The sequence below is a fragment of the Cyphomyrmex costatus genome, unplaced genomic scaffold, assembly GCF_001594065.2.
Source record: "Cyphomyrmex costatus isolate MS0001 unplaced genomic scaffold, Ccosl1.0 scaffold137, whole genome shotgun sequence".
Classification (NCBI taxonomy): Eukaryota; Metazoa; Arthropoda; class Insecta; order Hymenoptera; family Formicidae; genus Cyphomyrmex; species Cyphomyrmex costatus.
This window is the reverse complement of record NW_017275358.1, coordinates 1,086,197-1,107,264: the sequence shown is the minus strand read 5'-3', so window position 1 is coordinate 1,107,264 and position 21,068 is coordinate 1,086,197. Positions and strand designations below refer to the sequence as shown.

The following is a 21,068-nucleotide window of genomic DNA, read 5'->3' as shown; positions in this document are numbered from 1 at the left end:
AATAAAGCGTCTGCGAAGAAAATGAACGGACACGAACTTTCTTCCCCACTATCCCCGTCGATTTCTTTGCGTCGGAAAGATCCTTCTTTTCTTTTTTTTTTTTTTAGGAAAGCGAAGAAATAAATCTTAGAACTTTCTTAATGGAAAAGTGAAAAAAAAATTAGAAGGGTCGTGATAACGTTAAAGAGATCCAAGTACGCACATCCAAGTGCGGTCTAAGAAGCTTATCCTCTGTGTAGTTTATAAAACTTTTTTTAAACTTTGGGAGGTGCGAAATGATCGTTTGTTTCTATTTTTTTTCTTGGTAGAAAAATGCATAATAGCAGTAGAATGTAAATAACTTTTATATTTTTTCCATGTTACTGTAAATAATGAATTAACGCTATGCTTTTTTGTATAAAAAATATAAATAAAGAATGTAGAGAGATCTCTTTTTACATAGCCATTTTTACCTAATATTAACAATATTACAAAGACTGCAGCGATTTATAATAATTAATTCAAAGTAAAGAAAGACAGATAAGTGATATTTATGGCAACCGTTCTATCTTTGCGGTTCACTTAATTTCTTTTTTAACATTTCATGAGATAAAAGCCAAAAATAAGATAATAATTATTTTAGAAACAATCAATAACAATAGATAAGAAAAGCTCAATTGTGTTGAACCATTAATAAAGGCCTAATGCACTTTAAAGGTGGAGGTATTACGATCGAACTTTCACAAAATAAAGATATTAGATTGTATATCGCAGGGTTGGCGTAATTTTGTTTCTAATTTACGGGACGGGACACAAAGAGTGGCAGCGATTTCGCCGTCGTTTCTTTTCTTTTCGTAAGGAACGAACACTTGGAAACGACTGCACACGGGTGAATCCCCGCGGGGATGAACAGCGGGATATCGAAATCAAATCAGCGCCAAGTAGACAAGACACGAATCAAGGCGAGCACGTAGAGAGCGACGGCGTTGGGAAGAGAGCACAGAGAAGATCCACACGATGGTCCTGCGAGTCACACACATCCGCGGGGGTAATTTCGTGACGAGGTGGACTTGCGCCGTCTCGAATCGTATTATGAGAACCCGCTTGTTCCCATCCTCCACTTGCTCGCTCGCCCTTCTAATGGCAGCTACCCCGCGTGGAATTTCGCCCTTTACTTCCTTCCCTTCGTTCCTCCACCTCGTCCCGTCTGTTCCGCATCTGGACCAATTATGCGGATGGCGGTGTACGTGGGGATTTCGATTCACCACGATCGCTCGCGCGCCCCGATATGAGCGATTTTACCTGGGGAATCCGGGAATTGGAGAAATTAACGCGACCCGATGTTGTTGAATGCCAGCTCTTCAGGCGGGAACTTCGGCTGCCGTTCGTAATTGAAATTTCCGATAGCTCGCAATTTCTTCTGTGTTTGTAATCTTATATATTCAAATGAATGCTTATGCGATTATGAATTTTTCGAGGGGCGTTTATCTATTCATAATTTCTATTTCTTCCTCAAAATTGCAACATCACGCGTTATATAATTCAACATGCTTTCCGATCTCGATAATACGTCTCCCAGGTCAAAAATTGTCGCATTTCTTTCGATTCGATTAATGGAAGCCACAAAATTGTCCTTTTAGTGAAAAAAGTTTCCGCATCGAGTTCAGCTTCAGCGGGATCATCGGTGAAATTAGCGGAGATTGAAGTTTTCGAAGCGAATCTTCTTTGCCGTACCATAACCGCCGTTCGCAATTTTTCGCTAAATTTGTCTCGACTATTCCGGTGAGACATCGAATCCTTTCTTCCTATAGCCACCGTAATTTCGAAGACAAATCTCGAAATTACCCTGACACGAATCAACGTCTTTTGTTAAACGAACGATCTTTCTACTCAAACTCGACTGAATGAACGTATTCACAAGTGCGACAATAAAATTATAATCCTCTGAGCTGCTCTTTAAGACTTCAGTCTCTATACAGTTCATGTAATTTTTGTGTTGTTTACACACAAAGAATGATTTTACTGATATATCTAAAAGTTCAGCTAGAAACAGATCTGAAAATAATTTTGTTGGACTATCAAAATAATTACGTAGGAAATTCAAGCATGATGAGCAATGCTGCAAAAAGTTATGACATTTTACACTGAGAGAAATGTTTGGTATATTTATCTTGTTGATATGTGACTAACTTTACTATTTTTTTTATTAAAAAATTATGTTTTAATCAAAATTTGATTAAAATAACCAAAATTATATTACTCAAAATTTGGTTAGAACAATAAAGGTTAGAATAATTGATATAAAGTTTTATGTATATAATAATAAATATCAATAAATAAGAATAATAAATCTTGATGGAAAACACAATTTTTTAAATAAAAGGTAGTAAAATTAGTCACATATCAACAAGATAAATGGTTATATACCAAACATTTATCTCAGTATTGCAGTCAGTTTAAGCACCCTACATAATTGTTTTAATTAAGTTCAACAAAATTGTTCTCAGATCTGTATTTAGCAAAATTTTTAGACACTTGGGCAAAATCAATTTTTCCAAATAACAGAAAGATTTATTTAACATTCTATAATAAATTACCGTGTATTATATTATATATATATACTTTAGACGAAAGAAGCTTTTTATATCCATTAAATTATCGTGCACACAAATAGCAGAGAGATTTACTTTCATCCTAAATTATCACATATAACTTTAGATAAAAGTAACTTTTTAACTGATTCTCAAATAAAGCAAAAAATACCGTCACTGAAGCGAGATTTCTCAATATCGAGAAAAATTAATCTCACAACGAGAGCGCCGAATTTTTAGAGCGATCCACTATCCACATTGCAAAGGGGCCACCAGTTTCGATCGGTAACTTTGTAAAGGTAATCTACCGGGTTTTAGTGCCATGTAATAAAATCGTCGCGGACCGTTCCGTTTCGTACGCGGCGGGGCAATTTCGCGCGTCGAATGAATCCCTCGGAGGAGAGAGATGCTGCGGCAAGCTCTCCGTTCGGTAGTATAGCTCGCGTTGCATCGCAACTGAACGAAAAGCCCGTCCGGAATACTATCGTCTGTCCATGGCGATTGCGAAACCATCGAGCGTCAAATATGTTTGCAAGCGATTACGCACGAGCTTTTTCCTTTTTTTTTTTTACGGATCACGTTCGAACGCAGCCGTATGGCACACGTAAACGATACAGACTGACAGAGTTAAAAAAAAAAATCTGTGAGATTGTCTTCAACCTGGACATTTATAGGTTTTATTCAACTGACCTTTCGAATACGTATTTTGCGGCTAAATGATGTACACTGTACTCTTTGTCGCGTTGCGAATTTGACGTAATTCAATTCGATCTGATCCGTAATAATATTCTGTATCGAAGCGATGATTATCAATATTTTACAACAATGACAAAAATTGTTCGCGACATTCTTATTATGTAATATTCTTTGTAATAATAAAAAGTTCAGTAATAAGCCGTTCATTATAAATTGTTATTATTTTGTATGTTATTATGTAATGTGTGTTTTTAAGAGTATTTTTTAAATACCAGCATTTGATTTGACATAGATAATAATGTATAGGTATATTTAACATATATTCGTTATTTTATTTTGTCATTTGTAATAAATTTTTTGTTTTGTATAATAATAAGTCGCGTACTCTCATTTTGTATTATTTATGTAATATGTATTTATTATTTATTTTTTTAATATTTTGTATTATTTATGTATAAAAGATGTAATTACAATAAAATGTATCATGCAATAACATACATTTTCTTAATTTGTTAATATTTAAATTCTATACAAAAGCCAGAATAAATAACAATTTATAAGCAATTGTGAGCTAATATTTAAAGATAGAAACATAATTACTGTTAAATATCAAAAGAGTGTAAAACAATCCCTTGAAATAAACATTTAAACTTAATATTTTGTTACTTTTAACTTTCATTGTATATGTTAAAATGTAAATCAATCCATTTCTGTGGTTTTAGTTTCAAAGTAAACATCCATATTAATGTATGTATACTTAGTAAATAAATAATAAACTTAATTTGTGTATGTGTGTGTCAAATTTAATATAATTTTCTCGAGTTAAATTACTTAATTCCATTGTTATACTTAAATTAATAACATGGAGTAAAATCAGTAATAATCTAAAAAAAATGGCTAATTCGAATTGGTTATAATTTGACTTTATAAATTTAACAGTACAATCTCAAATCTCAATAATGTATTCCTAAAATTACTTTAATAAGATTTATATATAAATAAATAAATAATTAAGTTTTATACTTCAATGTGCTGTAAAGAATAAATGTACTAATTGTAAGGATCAATTTGAATGAAAGTAATGTGTGCTTGAGATAACACGCTGATTATTCATCTCAATGTTAAGTTAGCGTCACATACAAACAATTAAATAGTATCATTGAATCCGGGTTAAATGTTTTTCTCATGAAAAAAGGAAGCTAAGTAGATACCAAAGAATTCCATGCTGCAATCTAGTCGCATTATACGTTGGGAGCATAATTAATTTCACGTGAGAATTATTTTACGAGATCTCTGAAAAATGTTATTATGCCGGCCTGACCGTGGTAGTTTCTTGGCTTTCGTACGAAAACATCTCGTTTCTAGCGGAATATGTAGAGCACGGTGTACCCCGGGGCGACGTTATACTTTAGCCGTGGATAAGACTTTAATTAAACGAAAGGTAATTTGCTTAAGTGAGTGCTGCTTTTTAAGGCGCGCATACATCTCGGGACAAATACTGTCGCGCGGTTTCTTTACAGTTTGCGATGGCGCGTGCAAAACTCGACCCCCAGTAATAAAATGAAAATTTTATTCCATTTACACGTTCTACCTCACCCCGCCGCTTTTTGCCCATTGTTCCATTTCTGCGTAAGAATATTCATGAAGGTCTTCACTTCGCGGCTTCACATTTCTGCGATTAAGGGATAACGTTTAACGTACTAGAATGCTTATCTAATTCGATCTAGTAAAGCTAATTATTTAAATTACTTATACATTTTCTCTACAGTGTGTGAAACATTTCCAACCTTTAAGTGTCGTTGATTTTACTATTATATGTTATATCTAAAGATGATTAATTATATAGTTATTATAGTGTAAATAGGACTTACACATACGATTTACGTGTAATTAACAAATCATTATCTATCTCATGCACATATATGGTATACATACATTTTTCGTACAATAACGTTTTAATTATTGTTATTCATTACACAATAGATGTCTAAGTCCAATCTTCGTTACAGATTTCACAGCTTTTACATGAAGCAAGTGTTATTACGATGTGACAGCTCTAAAGCGTCATATTGAATTAAGAAAAAGGATTTATTGAAAAAGGATTTTCGAATCTGTAAAAGTAATTGTTATATAAAAATTACATAGTTTAGTCGATAATACAGACGGATTTTTAGGAAAAGTCGATTAAAATTAACTTTAAATTGCATCTTTAATTTCTGAGTACACCAAATGCTTGACAAATGCGAAGAAGTATGAGGTAATATCTTTATCGAATTTAAAATGGGTCTTCCTCTATTATCATCGTAAATCTTTTCTACTACTGCCACTGAAATGTTGGACTTTCCAGCCCCGTCAGCAATGGCGGGAGAGAAAGTAAGCAATATTTTGCATGTAACAGGCAGGCGGCGGAAAGTAAGCAATATATCCCGCATGAATATATTTTGTTGACTGACCGCAACGATACGTCAGGCCGGAGTTTCAACCGATGCGAAAGCCCCGAGGCGTTTCTGATATCGGAAGTATTTCAAGTACTTGGAGGATATTGGATACCCAAAAGGTAGATGTATACAACGCCTCGAATTACAAGTAGCTTCGGGATTTCGAGATGCATCCCGATATTCTCCGTGTATGCATTACTATTGAAATACCACAGCAAGTGTGCGTCTTTCGTATAAGCGTATGTGTGCTAGTTCACCTTTAAATTGGTTTTTCTCTATCGCATAACTAATCCGTGTAAAGTTACGCGATAATTAACCAGTTCATTAGCAGGTTGAATGCGATCATGAATCGCGCGCTAGAATTTTTCGTATATTAGCGAAAAATATCAGATAACACGACTGAAATATATATAGCTATCATTTACAATTAGTGTAAAATTACACGGATAAAAATGTTTTTTTTTTTGAAATATCTAAAAATTTAGCTAAAAGTATACAGATCTAAAAATAAACTTCGTTGGACTATCAAAATAATTATGTACGACGCTCTAATTATAATTACTATAATACGTATCAAAGGATTTTATAACATTGCTCATCATACTCTTTCCTACACAATTATTTTTATTTTTTTTATCAAAATCATTCTTTTCGTGTAAAAATAATTGTTTACAAGTAGTTAATATGTACGTGCTTCTTTTTTTTCTTGCACAAGTCCTCATTTTTAATATCTCTTTGTTCTTACGACAATCTTGTGAAAAAAAATGAAGTAAGAGGTCCCCTCCCATATTTATCGTAAGTCAAACGAGGTGAGAATTGTTGAAAGAGATAACTCGGGCGTAACGCCCTTGTAATACTTAGAGGGTTGAACGTTGCTCGGTGATCGAGATGCGTAGTGCATCGACAAGATGTAGCATACGCGATCAGCAGGAAGTGCTCGGCGAAGTGCTTCGTGAATATAAGTGAAGGAGAGCGAGGGAGAGGAGAGAGACGGGAGGAGGAGGAGGAGGAGAAAGTGAGGAATATCGGAGATGGCATCGGTGACGATAATGACGGTTGTGGTGACGATTGAGATGCTGCGGTAACAGCTACAATCTGTTGTTGGATGCATGTTTGACTGGATCGAATGTGTCGAGTTGAAGATGAGAAGAATGAGGAAACGCTTTCTCTCATCAGAAATCAATATTCGATTCTGTAAAAGAGATGGAGTAACTGTATTTAAGAGTATATACTCTCATCAATTAATTATTAAATATTGCAGCTTTAATGTTAAAGTCAATATCGGTTTTCAACACAGGTTTTTTCTTATAATATTTTAATTAATCTAAAAAAAATATTAATATTTTATGATGTTTTTGATAAAAATAAAGAAAATGTTTTTGTTAGCGTGATCCTTCAAAGGGTAGTGATGACCCAATTTGTGTGTCTTTCTGCATTTGACTCATTTTAATATATAATTACTAAAACAGATGTAATAGACATGAGCTAATTGTTTAAATTAATATTGAACGCAAAAATCATTACTTTTATTATATTTACAATTTCAACGTATACATTCGTAACCACGCTATCGGCTCCAATACAGATCATAGAGGGCAAACATAAAATTTTGCGGTATTATTCGATCCGCATAAATTTATCTAAATTGTGATATCTTTCGGAAAATGTTTATACTTTAATAGTTCAAAAATATAATATTATTTTTGATATTATATACAATTAATAATTTATAACTTAATTAAAAACAGCTTTCCTTGTTTATTTGTGCTACTTTTTTTATGGTCTATTTAAATATAAAGGCACGAAAACATGAAAACGGTAATAAAGCCAGATACCCCACGTAGATTAGAAGAAAATACATACATTCACAAGTTATCTCGAGCAACTTTTCTTCAAAATTGAACGTTCGTTTATGCTCGAGTGTGTGTCATTGCCGTTATCCGATCTTTCCGACGAAAGATCTCAAAGAGAACCACGGATCTTTGGAAATGTCCACCGACACACGCGATCCGTTTAGGCTATTGAAAAACTTTGATACTGACAGTGAGTCCTTTTCCACGACGCATAACCATGAAAGTGCAACGACAAAGGCAATGGGAGTTGGATAAAATCGGAACTTGGCAAACTGGATCGACGTCTACGTCATTTGGTTGTCTCCATAGGTATTCGTGTTTCGCGAAATACGTTCTCTTAAGAGAAAGCGACGGAAAAGAGGGTGGAAGTTTAAATATAAAGGATACGTTTGGCTATGCCAAACGCTATCCAACTTTTATCTATTTTCATTTCATTACGCGCGTAATGTCTTTTATATACCTTTAGAGATCTCGTTCTAAAATTCGTTAACGCTTTACCCCGTTTCGTGGTCGATATACCTAACACACGCTATCCTTATCCCGCGATTATCCTACGCGATCTCGCACACGCTTCTACGGTTAATCCTTGCGGGAGCGACGTGAGCGTCGCCGTGCTTTTTATATCCTACGGTAAGCCGACTCGTCTACGCAGTATACGATTAATCTGCTTTAAAGTAGAAAGATAAATCAAGAAGGCGAGATTAATGGGTGTCGCTAGCTGAGAGAGGGTAATAAAAATTACGCGGGAGAGGCGGCCCGCGGCGTGAAGGAAAGGCTGAATGCGGATTCGCGGGTGACTTTGGTGAATTCTCGATTAAAACTTTTTCCGCGCTGAATAAATACCACTTCTGGCATATATTTACTTCGGCGGTATAGTCGCCGGATGTATGCGCTCGGTACAGTCCAAAATAATTAAAATAATTCGTTTTTTTTAGAGTTGAAAGTGATTTTTCTCTCGTTTCAATTCTCACTTCCGCTGTCAGCGACTTCCTTCCTCCCGTTGTCCTTTCATTAAATGCGTCATTATAATAATAACTGCAATTTCCGTTCGTAATGGATGAGAATCTCGTGTTCCTTGGAAATAGAAATTTCATGGATTGGCATACGGGCTGTCAGAATGAAGCTATCGGACCTTGAATGAGTTCACGTAGATTGAAAATGGGTATGCGGGAAGGGATATAATACTATTGAATAGAGTGGGAAATAATTACTGCGCTTAAGGCACGGCTATTACCTCGTTGTATCGCATAATAACTGCATTTTCAATTTCGAAATTTAATTTCCTTGTTAGAACATATTCGTCTTTGCTTCGATTTTGCCGAATAGGGAAAAGATTTCAAATGTGCTTTTTGAAGAATTCCCAAAAGATACAAAAGAATACACTGTAACAGATATAAATAATAATAATTATTATTATTATAATTATTAAATTTTTTGTTTTTGGACGTTGATTTACCAATACAGATTTTCATAAATTAACTGTCTGTTGACAATGCTTTTCGTATGTGTATGTACAAAAATAAACATAAAATTAATGGAACATGGATAAAATATGGTAAAGAGACTACAAATATTTTGTATTGTTAATTATATTCGCTTTCGAGAGCCGCAGCAAATGTTTATTATGCTAATTATTGTAGCCTGGTTACGATCTCGTTAACAAAAGTGGGCAAATGTTAAACAACCGGGCAAAGAAAGGTGGAAAAGTAATATTTGCCGGAAGATCACTATGAATCATCAACCACAACAGCTTTCTCACGTAACACAAAATCTCGTTAGCCGTGTGGTCTGATCTCCGAGCGTTCTGTGGTGTTAACTCTTGCATTTACATATGCGGTGCAGGAAGCGTGGCGGAAGAAAGACGTCCAGCGAAACGGACGTGCAGTAAATTACGACGAAATCTAAAGCGAGGAGGCCATGATAAATTAATTAACCAAAGAAATTAGTGAGCGTTTTCTCGTACTCTCTAAATCTGAATCTGTGGATAATCACTAATTGAATGGCGTATATACTTACTTAGTAATGGATAATCAGTGAAATTCAACTGAAAAAGAAAGGAAGTTTGAGTGTTGTATAATTAAAATACTGATGTTTACACGCGTCAGTTCTAATATAAGACATATTAAATTTATACATTAAATATTAGCTAGGTTCAGGATTCCGTGTTTCATTGATTTCAGTTAAATTTTATGTCTTCATTAATTACTGACATACTTGAGAGTAATGTAAGTATTCGCTGATTCAGATTTAGAGATTATTACCAAGCTGTTTGACGAATTTCTTATTTGATTGTAAGATTTTTAAAAGATTATTAAGATAATTATATATATATAGCTTATGAGAAAAATATCCGGATTATAAACGTAATAATTACTTAATTAAATGCAGCAATATTATTAAGTTTTGAAATTGATGTTTCTTAAAAAATTATTAAGAAATAATCCTTAAGTATTCATTAGACTACTAGTAGAGCAACGAGGTGAGTTATGGCTATACTTAACTCAAACTAAACAATTCAATTACTCATAATTTTAATAAAAATAAACGTATTGTAATTAATTTCTTTTTAATTAAGACTTTTATAGATATTGAGAAATCTAACGATACCAAGCAAATGTATAAACACTTTTATTAATAAAAAGTCATAAACAATTTACAAAGCATTAAAATATATTGTAGTATTGAAAAAAGAAAAAGTAATATATACACACGCTATTTCGTAAAGGTGTTTAAAGAATAACTTTTTCAGCGCAGTACGACAACTGTAGATCGAATATAATAATTATTTTATTTAATTTGAAAAGAGCTGCACGCATGTTAAGGTAGTATCTAAAATTATTAATTAAAAAATTTTTTAATGTAATGAACATCGTTGTATAAGATTTTGAACGGAAAAAGCATCTTTTTATTTCTATATTAATAGTCACGTCGAGAATTTTACTAATCCTCGCAACAATTATCTTGAAATTTTACACACACGGTAATCGCGGGAACATTGCGAGAATGTGCTTCATGCATTAATATAGCCTAATTGTCCGAACGTGCGAAGAGCTGGAAACGATTGTGCCAATGACTTCGTACAATAGTGTTAATACATGTATGAACACCGCAATTCGCACATATTGCAGCTATCTGGCGTCACCGCACAACTTTGACAATCGTTTGTGGCCTGGACTTCAGTTTATCGAGTATATAATACGCGACAGATTGTACTGTCGCTCGGACATCACAGCAGATCCAAATGCAAATCCGCAACGCGTCAGCACGTAAAGCTGATTCACTAAACCGCACATTAGCAGGCTCCACGTGCACGAAATTATCGTATTCCTTTTAATCTGTAGAATATTCCGCCAAAGCTCCTTAAATTAAAGCTAAATGATCAATTTAATTAATTATTAATTCGTGGAATATATAATCTTTTTAAATTAAAGCTAAATAAGCAATTCTTTTTACTGTTAATGAAAACATGAGTGAATATTATGCGACATAGCTGTATTTCTATATTCTAACTTTTTATCGATATAAATGAATTTGATTTTATGAAGAAAAGTCAACAAACAAAGTTAAAATATTGTAGTCTTAAATTTAAATTATGTTTCTAAACTTTCTTTCGATATTTTTTTAAAAACTTTGTCGTGAAACTCGTAAAAGGAAAAAGATCGATCATCTTGCACATTTTTTTGTGATCGTAATTGTTGTATAAAAAATATGTTTTCGATTAGAGTCAAAGTTTATTTCTCTGCATTTCGATAAAACTCATGAATGGCATCAACTGAGTAATTGAATTTATCTGTTCGGTAATATAAGAATTAAAGTTCCAATTACAAACGACATTACTATTCAAGATGCGGCTGTGCTCTGTGGGATTGTATTATGGTGAGATGGGACTCGTAGTGGCATTTGTTACACGAAGCGCAGGCGAATTGTGGAAAACCTATTATGGCCTCGATCCGATGGTGTACATACTTGGTGGTTGCGAACCAAGAGTTCTCAAACTGCAGCAGATAGTGCAATAGCACTTACAATTACAAATACAATGGAGTCATTTACGTATTATGTGATTTTAATAGACTATAATGCTCCCCCATTCTCTCTCACGTTACGTAAATTATTCCAATTGGAGCATCTACAGAGGAAAATAAACTGTCTTCTTAGTAAGGTATACAAATTACGTACAACTTTACACTCTTAATTGACAAGGAAATATAAATATAAACAAGATACAGACAAGGAATGCAGAAAGGGTACAAATATTTTTCTATTAGCATGTATTCGCCTCATTTCTTCTCTTAATCTAATATATTTTTCAATTTTCTAAATTTACCAGAAACTTAAAATTAAATAAATAAATTTTTTTTCTTTTTCAGTAGCACTTTTCTTCTTTCGATAGCACCTCCGTGTTGTATATTTTCAATTAATGTTAATGAACGCAATTAGCCGGCTGTTCTCTAACTTCAAAGCAATCAATCGTTACACGATACAATAAGTTCGTCGACCAGAGAACAACCAAGAGTAACCGAGAGCGCGCGAGTCTATATAATCCGAATTAATCCAAATTTACGGGAGTTAATGTGGCGGTTACGGTTTACCCAATGCTACGCCCGAAACTCGATTTAATTATATTCATGTATCCCATAAGAAATTGCGCGTGCATTGCAATCGTTTTACTGAAGACTCAGATTGTGAGCTTTATTATTTATTCGCTGCTTGTCACGAATAATACCATAATTAAATACGTACATAGGAATTATTTTACTGCCAACGAGCGAAAGAACTCGACTTAGTGTTAAACGCATAAGTATTTATTTCTTTAGAACATATATTATAATATAATCAGGATGGGTTTTCGTTCTTGTTAATGAACTACTATATACAGGATGGATCCCCTAAAAAGCCTTATAAACCATATAGCGCTAATCCTGATTAAAAACTGAGTCTAAAACTTAACTGAATCATTTTGCAATACCTATAATAGCTTAATAATAATAATAAACAATATTTAAATATTAAATTTTATAAGATCGTACATGTGAGAAACTCAACCAATAAGAAATTGTCTTTAACGGTCGAGCTGAATTGTAGGTCGTGCTATTATAATTCCGTGTGAATTTATGTACTACGTATGCAGTCTTTTAAATATTTTTTCGGTCTTGAAACGTAATTCTATAAAACTACCGTAATAATATCACGAATTAAATTGTCTAGCAATTTAACCATTTTTGATGCTCTTTACGCATCTTAAATCGGTCTTAATAACGTTGAATGATAAATTAAAATCTGTAAATAATAATAAAAATAATAATAACTTTTTTAATAGAGTCGCGTTGCATCGCCTCTGTGAATTATTAAGACTCGGCTACATTGATGAGAGCACAAATTGGACCGATCATACATTAATCCTTCATCCTCCTGTGAATCAAATTTATTTGCATTTTCTATCTGCGCACGTATCGTGAAAATTCTATGCATTTGGCGCAGCCAAAGCGATCAATATTGAAATCATACGAAACGGAACGAGCAATGCATTAGAAATCCGTTCGATGGCTTGGCGTTCAAATATGCCCGTCGATAAATCAATAGTGATCCTCGATTGACGATCGTGTTTGCCAGAGTAAAACTTTTTTGCGCAAGTAGGTACACAGTAAAAATCTGCCGATTCACTGATATATCGACATATCAGGTAATGAAAGAATTTTGTGCTACAAAACGTGAGCCGCTTTAATCGGTTCTGCGTAAAATAATTAACTTTTTGTATTGATAAAAATTAACTATAATCAACTATATATCAAAAATTGATCGAATGATGCGATTCTACTGGGACATTGTTATCATTTATCATGCGTCAAAAAATTTAATTTTCTGCGCGTACATGAAAAGTGTAGATTATATAATATAGATTAATAAAGTAATAATATCAACTTGCAGTTTTAATAATATTTAATAATTATGTAAGATAATAATATATAAATAATTTTCCAAAACTGATTTTAATATAAGTATAATACTATATGTTTTTATATAAATATTATATGTATATTAATAAGTTTCGTGTGAAGATAAATTTTTGTCCCTTTCCTGAACGAAATTCTGTGGGTACAGCCTATTATTTCTCATAAATTGGCATATCGCAGCGATAAAAATAAAATTAGAATTTAAACGCGACGACAATGACCGCGACATCGTCAAGAGTCAATCATGTTGGATGAAGGAAAAATCGTTGCTGCGATAATAATAACCGCGCGCGATTTTCCGCTCATTCCGCACGTCTGCCGCATCTAATTACTTGACGTGTGCGAACTGTCAGCGAACTCCGCGCGTTTGCATTCAGAGCGCACCTTATAACCGTTCGAACAAATTCACGAATTATTCAGCACAGCATAGCTCTCTCATTCGTCAATTTCCATGTAATTGACAAATGAGAGCATTTCATGCTGATTCCCTTAAACAACAGTTGGAGCTTTTATGCAAAATCATTAAATGCGCACACATTTTGCGCAAATCTGCGCGGTGTAATGAATAATGGAGAAAGGAAAGTAATTTTCGGTAACAGAACGATACAAAACTTTGTATTTTGCAAATTGTAATCGCAAACATTCTAAATAAAAAGAAGAGTGATTATGTTTTATCTTTTCCGTGACAACGACAGCCTTTAACAGCAAATTGAAGATTTCCATTAACATTTAACATAGATATTAGTTGATCGAAAGTTTGTTTCAAATTTATAGCTCAAAATTGTACATACACGGAGAAAATTTTATATTAAGTTTTAATACAATTTTAAATTACATTTTACTATGTCTTGTATTTTCGGATGGATCCACACAACAATATTCCGCGACATAACTTTTATTGTGGTAATACTATTTTATTACGTAATTTTTATTAAACCAGTGCTTAAGCCATGGAAAAAATTAATTTTTACTATGGTACGCAAATAATATTTGCTAGATATATATTTTTTATTATCTTTACAATACTAACTTTTATTCAACAAGGTGTGATTTTGTAATAAAAAATTTTACTATAAAAAAGTGTAAAAATTACTTTATATTATTGTTTTTAATAAAATGGTTATATTTAAACTTATAATTACACGATGGTCCGCAGTTTCTACCACATTATAGTAATTTTAAATATAAAATTTTCTCCGTGTACATTTTCGTAAAAAAATGAACGAAATTTAAATTTAAAAAAGGATTTTAAAGCTTGACGTTTCTACTTTCGAAAGATTAAAATATATATCTAATCTCTCTAATTCTGAATCAGTAAAGTTGAATTAAAAAAGAAAGAAAATTTGATAATATAGTATATCTAAAATATACTGATATGTAGGTTAATTTCAATCTTTTATTGAATTAGTAAATTTCTAAAAAAAAGTTAAGATCACATGATAAAGATTGGTTAGATGAGGACTTCACATTTCATTCACTGATTATCAGTAGAATACTTGGTACTAATATCCGTGATTATCTACTAATTCAGATTTAGAGATTGTAAAAGTTTCATTTGCATGTAAAACGATAAAAATCGTGCAATAAAAATTATTACCCTGTGAGTCAAGATGCAAATACGAGAGTTTTAATAAATTCATTTAATTCTCACATCAAACTGTAGGTAAGTCAAATGTAAAACAAGTTATTATTTTGTTTTTAAGGATGCTGGAGTGATCAAATTATTGACATTACAGTCGTATAAAAATTTCGGAATTGATTCTGAATGGAAAAAAATTTTTTTATAGGATTAAAGGTAAAATAGGGAGATGGTGCAGACTTTATATTAAAATCGAAACAAGTTAAAAACTTACTTAACTCTTTTTTCGATTTTAATATAAAATCTGCACCACCTTTCAATTTTGCGTCTATTTTACTTTAATCTTGTAAAAAGATTTTTTATTTCGTTCGGTCAATTCGGAGATCTACTAAAAAAAATTTCATAAACGTGTGTGTGTTTTAATTTATCTAACAAAATTAAGCATAAATATCGTATTTTTTAACAGTTTTAAAGTTTGTCTGATGGTCTCAACACAAAATATTATTTTTTAAGACAAGACTGAGTGTAAACTATTGAAATGAAGAAGTATTATTGATACTTGGATTACACAAATTACAAACAGGTTTAATCAAATACGCTCAGGCAGTAAAATGGTTTATTATTATACCTCCGATTCGCACACAACAAAGACGTTGGCATATTAATTACGCTCGTATTAATGTAAAATACGCACGTTGCATTGTTTTGTTCATTCCGGAATGCGCCCGTTGAAATACGCTCGTTAAACGATTTGGTGATGCCATAAATTGCCGATTGCTATGCATAGTCATGCAATATATTCGAGAAACAGAAAGTATCAAAAATTATAGAGTAATATCTTTACGATCGGGTTACATTATTAGATTGCTCCAAATTCTAATCTGTAAAGGACTTTTGTAAAAGGGAAATTAATTTCTAAAATATATATTCCGCAATTATTATATATCCATTTTTTACAGCATATCATTCAATCAATGTTTAAAAAATAATTTTTTAAAAATATATTTTAATATATATTATATTTTTATTTTTCTAACATTCATTTATTATTCTCGTTGCCACATTATAATTACAAATATTTTTTATTGATCTATATGTACATTTTATGCTGTTCTTCATGATGTAAACGTGTAACGCGCAGTTTCTTTTATTTTTGAGTTTTCTCATAAATACACATAATTACTTTCAACTCCGCAATAGGACTGTTTAATACCATAAAGATTAAGCCAACTTAATCTTTATGGTCTGTTTTATAGACAGATGTGCCAGTTTACGCTGCATCCCGATTTCAACATTTTAAACCGTATTATGAAAAAAATAAGAGAGAAAAAACGTAAATAAAACTGATTTAGAAAACTATAAACATGTAAAACAACGTAATACAATATTATCAATAATATAAACACTATTATTTAAACAATGCAATTTGCAAAAGAAGATTATATAAACATTTTTTTGCATTTATAGAATTCGTATTTAGCTGATTTCGTTTAGAAATACACCACAATATTGTATATAAATTATGAGTTTTTATTCTTTCAATTATTTAAACAGTTTTTATCCTAATTAATAAAATGTAATAGTTAGTTTCCGACAAATAAGAGGAATGTCTCTTAGGAGACCTGTCTATGTCTATCGACAACTTTGCTCTACTATAGTTAGCAAGATTGTCTTTGCGAGTTATTTAACATCATCCGCTTTAAATGCTGGCGAAGCAGTATTTCACGTAGCATAGAAATTTCGCCACGGCAGGGAATCGCATTTTCTTTCGGATTTACAATAAGAGGCATAAAATAATCAGGTCGGGGTGGCTTGTTACAGAAAAATATCTGTTACGCATACTGTACGTGCTTCGGATACAATTCGGGAACGGTATCCTTCGGGAATTTGGTTGGATGAAAAGACCACTGCTGAAAAGGCGGGTGGACGCCGAATGGGTCGAACCTCGGCGAGGAATTGAATTACGTTTCGTTAGAGCCGGCATAATAAAAGGAAGATAATAGCCGGCGGTAAAATGGGTACATCAAGCGTAGCTGATACCAGGCATGGTCTGCCTGCAAATTACAGGCCTATCACATCAATTTCTCATTCATCTATTTCTACTTTATATTTCATGTTGATCAACTCGACAAGAATATTCTAATTTTTCCTTTTTATTTTTAAGTTTTATCTTATCTTTTTCTTTCCCCTAACAACAAAATTAATTAAAGCTTCAACATACATTAATAAAAAATATGAAAAAAAAAAATAAAATAGAGTAAAACTAATAAATAAAATATGAAAGTTTATCATTTAATTTTACACGAAAATAATATATTTAGAAACGATTAATCGTAATAATATTTTAAATTGAAATAGCATTGTTTAATTACGTAATTTGTACAAATCTTGAAATAATTATACAAATGAATTAATCATAAAAGTGAAGTTATTAAAAAATATAATTGCATAATAAAAATATTTTTCTATTTGTAACTTAATTGATTGCAATTTTTGCTACCCAAGAGGCAGTTAACGAGGGTCTCAAGGATGGTTGAGGTTTTCTCACAATCGACTGTAATTCGAGTTCGATCGCCTATAAGGCCACCAGAGAACCCGCCTTTTAAACGGCCTGCACGTTCTGCCTTTCATCTTCTCGAGTCTTCCCACGCTAGATATTACGCTTTTTTGTAGACCCAGCTAGAAAACGCGATGCTACCGGCGATATCAGGCTATTTTTACGTCGCCAAATGATCATAAGGCGAACGGAAAAACGCTTGCGAAAAACAATAGTTATGCGAACAATAAGTCGACAATGTGTCTTGTGTGTGTGATTTACACACAGTTCATTAAATTGCTCGTTTTGTTCAGGGAAAGCAAATAAAAATTTCGATTTATCGACATATTTATAATTAAAAAATTATCCCACATGTGCAATAAATATTTGTTACAATAATTAAAACTCATATTACATATTGCAATTAAAACAGAGAGCAGAGTAAACATTATATTTTATAAACTTTTTAGTTCTCTATTTCCTTTCTAATTTATTTCTCTACTTCTATTCAATGTGAAGATATGAAAACAGAACAGAAATAAAATAAAATAAAATTTGCTTTTGTGTGTGTGTCTGTGTATAAAAGTTCATAAAATAGAACACAATCAATTACTGACATCAAACTTGATCGATGAGGGCAAACAACGGCAACTTAAATTTAATTTATACTTAAGCGATCGAGAATTGAAAACTTACTTTGGACGATTCGGCTAGAAGTAGTATCGCTTTAATTTTAATTTCCTGTACGCACGCGTGCGAGGAGATTAAATCGTCAGTAAAGGATATACCATGCGTGAAAGGGTTAATGCACTGGGATGAACAAAGGTCGGGTGTATCGCAGCAACCCTAGGATGGCGGGATAAGTGATCGACGCATGTACACGGATTATCTTGTCGTGTGGATCAGTTATGGTATTTCTGACGGACTTACCATTGATCACGTGCACGGTGACACTTGCTCCCTCCGCCACGGTAGGAACGCAACTGTAGTTTCCGGAGTCACTGAGCTTCGCATGCGTGATCCTCAATCTGCCGCACAAAAGGTAATATAGTTTATCGCTACGTTGTACGTGGAACGTGTAAATTACAATGCATATCTGATTTATATAACTGTCATTAAATCGGATACGGTAAATGCAATATAAATGTAAAATTTTGGAAAATATCTAGATAATAATAAAGATTGAGCGGTTTTTACAATACAAAAATGCCGCTTTGAAGAAAACAACAATTGTAGTGTCATGAGAGAAATACTACGAAGCCTCATCGTTTTTACACACGCTGTATATGAATGAATTTGCATTTTATTGTATTAATAATGAATGCTGAGCATTTAGGTAAAGGCTCATTTTTTATTTCGTTTCTCTTGTACTAAACAGTTTATCTGCGCATGATCGGTTTCATTAAAAATGTGACTTAAAATAAAATTAGGGAGTATTAATCTTAATCTCAAAAAGGAAAAGATACAACGAAAGGAGTGACGTATACGGAACCAGAAAATTACTACTTGGTCGTTAAGGATGCCATATATGGACCTAGCTCTTTGAACCTTACTCTGTGAAGGATTTTCTTTCGTCTCGCTTCGTATGCTATCAAAGAAAAGTCATTTTCCAAGAGATAAAAATATAAAATTTTCTAGAAAATAGTAAATATAAAATACAAACATAAAATTAATTACAAATACAAACATTTCCATGTATAAATTTGATAAAAAGTATATCATTCTACTATTTTTAATAGAATTAAATGTACTTCTATAGAGAAATTAATGTGTACATATATAATTATATTATAAAACTATATCATACTTTTCATAATTTGCTGTATCATGAAATCGCGTTGTATGTATGTTCTACAAAATTGTTTTGATATCGTGTTAGCGGCATATATATAGTTTTAGAGTAGTATGAAATACAGAATCATATAAAATAACTAATAACACAACTAACAATAAACTATCATTAATTTTGTAATAATTATCCATGACGTTAATAGCGGTAGCGATCCAATTACCTGTTCTCATCTCTGCACAGTGCATCATACATATTTTTGCTGAAGGTATCTCTGATACGTATGACGTAAATTCCATAATTTTCACGATTTCTAAATGCGATTTAGAGATATTTATATATTATTAATAAACTCTGTGCAATATAAAATAAAAACAACACAAGACATTTTTAATAAGTAATAAATGTTAAAAAATTAAAAATAACTGATAAATAAAATAATAAAAAGATAAGGATTGTAATTACTTTACTGAAATTTATAACTTTGTAAAAACCAAAATACTGTAACTGTAAAGATTAATATAAATAATAATTATTAAATGGTGATATATTATTTAATTTCTTTTAAACGTCACACTTACGAAAGTAACAAACTGTAGTATATTTACTCAATTCGATTATAATTTTCATAAAAAGAACCACATCATAAAATATTTTCTTCCAATCAAAATGTTAAATATTAAGGAGTGTAGCTATGTTTAATAGCAAATGTATATATAATGTATCTTTATCAATAAAAATAATATAAGCAATGAAAAAAGCATTGGAAAAGTATTGGAAATAGAAGCTGAATATACCATATCGAAAAGGCACTTATTAAACACCGTAGAATCATAATAATTTCTATCATCTTATCGGAAAATTTTGTAATTATAAATTTTATATTTAACTACTTCGTCGTGTTTTCAGATATAAATTTTGTGGCTGTGTATCGTAACAGTCGTCACTTGGAGTTTACATTGCGTTCCACCAAACTTCAATCAACTCGTTCAGCGGTAATAATCGAGCAGACTAGAGAGAACAGAGAATTTTTTTATTCTTTTTTCATTTTGTTTGTTAGATACTCGTTACTGTTATGTAACAAATTAGATTGACCAATAGAAATTGGAACGAGCTCGAATTCTCGTGGTGTATCGCATGGTGGAAGGCTTTTGCGAGTGCGATGCGAGAACGCAATTCCTCAAATATGAATATGAAATATCGATCTGAACGCTCGATACATAACACATTAAAAAAAGCCTGTAACGGCTACCAAATGTTAATTAAATATTTGATAAATATATAATAAAAGTTATTTTACTTTTCCAAATATTTGACAAGTGACATCAAATGATGATTATATTATTATTATGTTTGGTAACATCTATTAAATATTTGAAAAAATAAAATTATTTTTGATTATATTAACTAAACGTTTAGAGCTACAATTATTTCATTCAACATTTCATAACTATTATTAGACTTTTTTCAGTGTGTAAAGAAAAAATTGCAGCCAAACTCGACGCAGAGACATTAATAAATTGTACGGTTGCTTTGCACTAATCGCGAGAGGGAGAAATACGTAATTACACGCGCGAGCGATAAAGTCGCGGATACGCAAAAGTTAATCGACAGTCAGCTAATTTAACGGCCAACTAGCTGGAAAACCGAATATGG

General features: G+C 32.2%; 1 protein-coding gene across 1 annotated transcript in view; it reads right to left on the bottom strand.

The window, feature by feature from the left end:
* The window catches only part of LOC108782906 (uncharacterized), a 46,115-nt gene that overhangs the window by 20,725 nt on the left and 4,322 nt on the right, over positions 1-21,068 (bottom strand). The window contains exon 2 of the mRNA XM_018551303.1: positions 18,554-18,651. Coding sequence (XP_018406805.1) covers positions 18,554-18,651 — 98 coding nt within the window. The remainder of the gene's footprint in view (positions 1-18,553; positions 18,652-21,068) is intronic.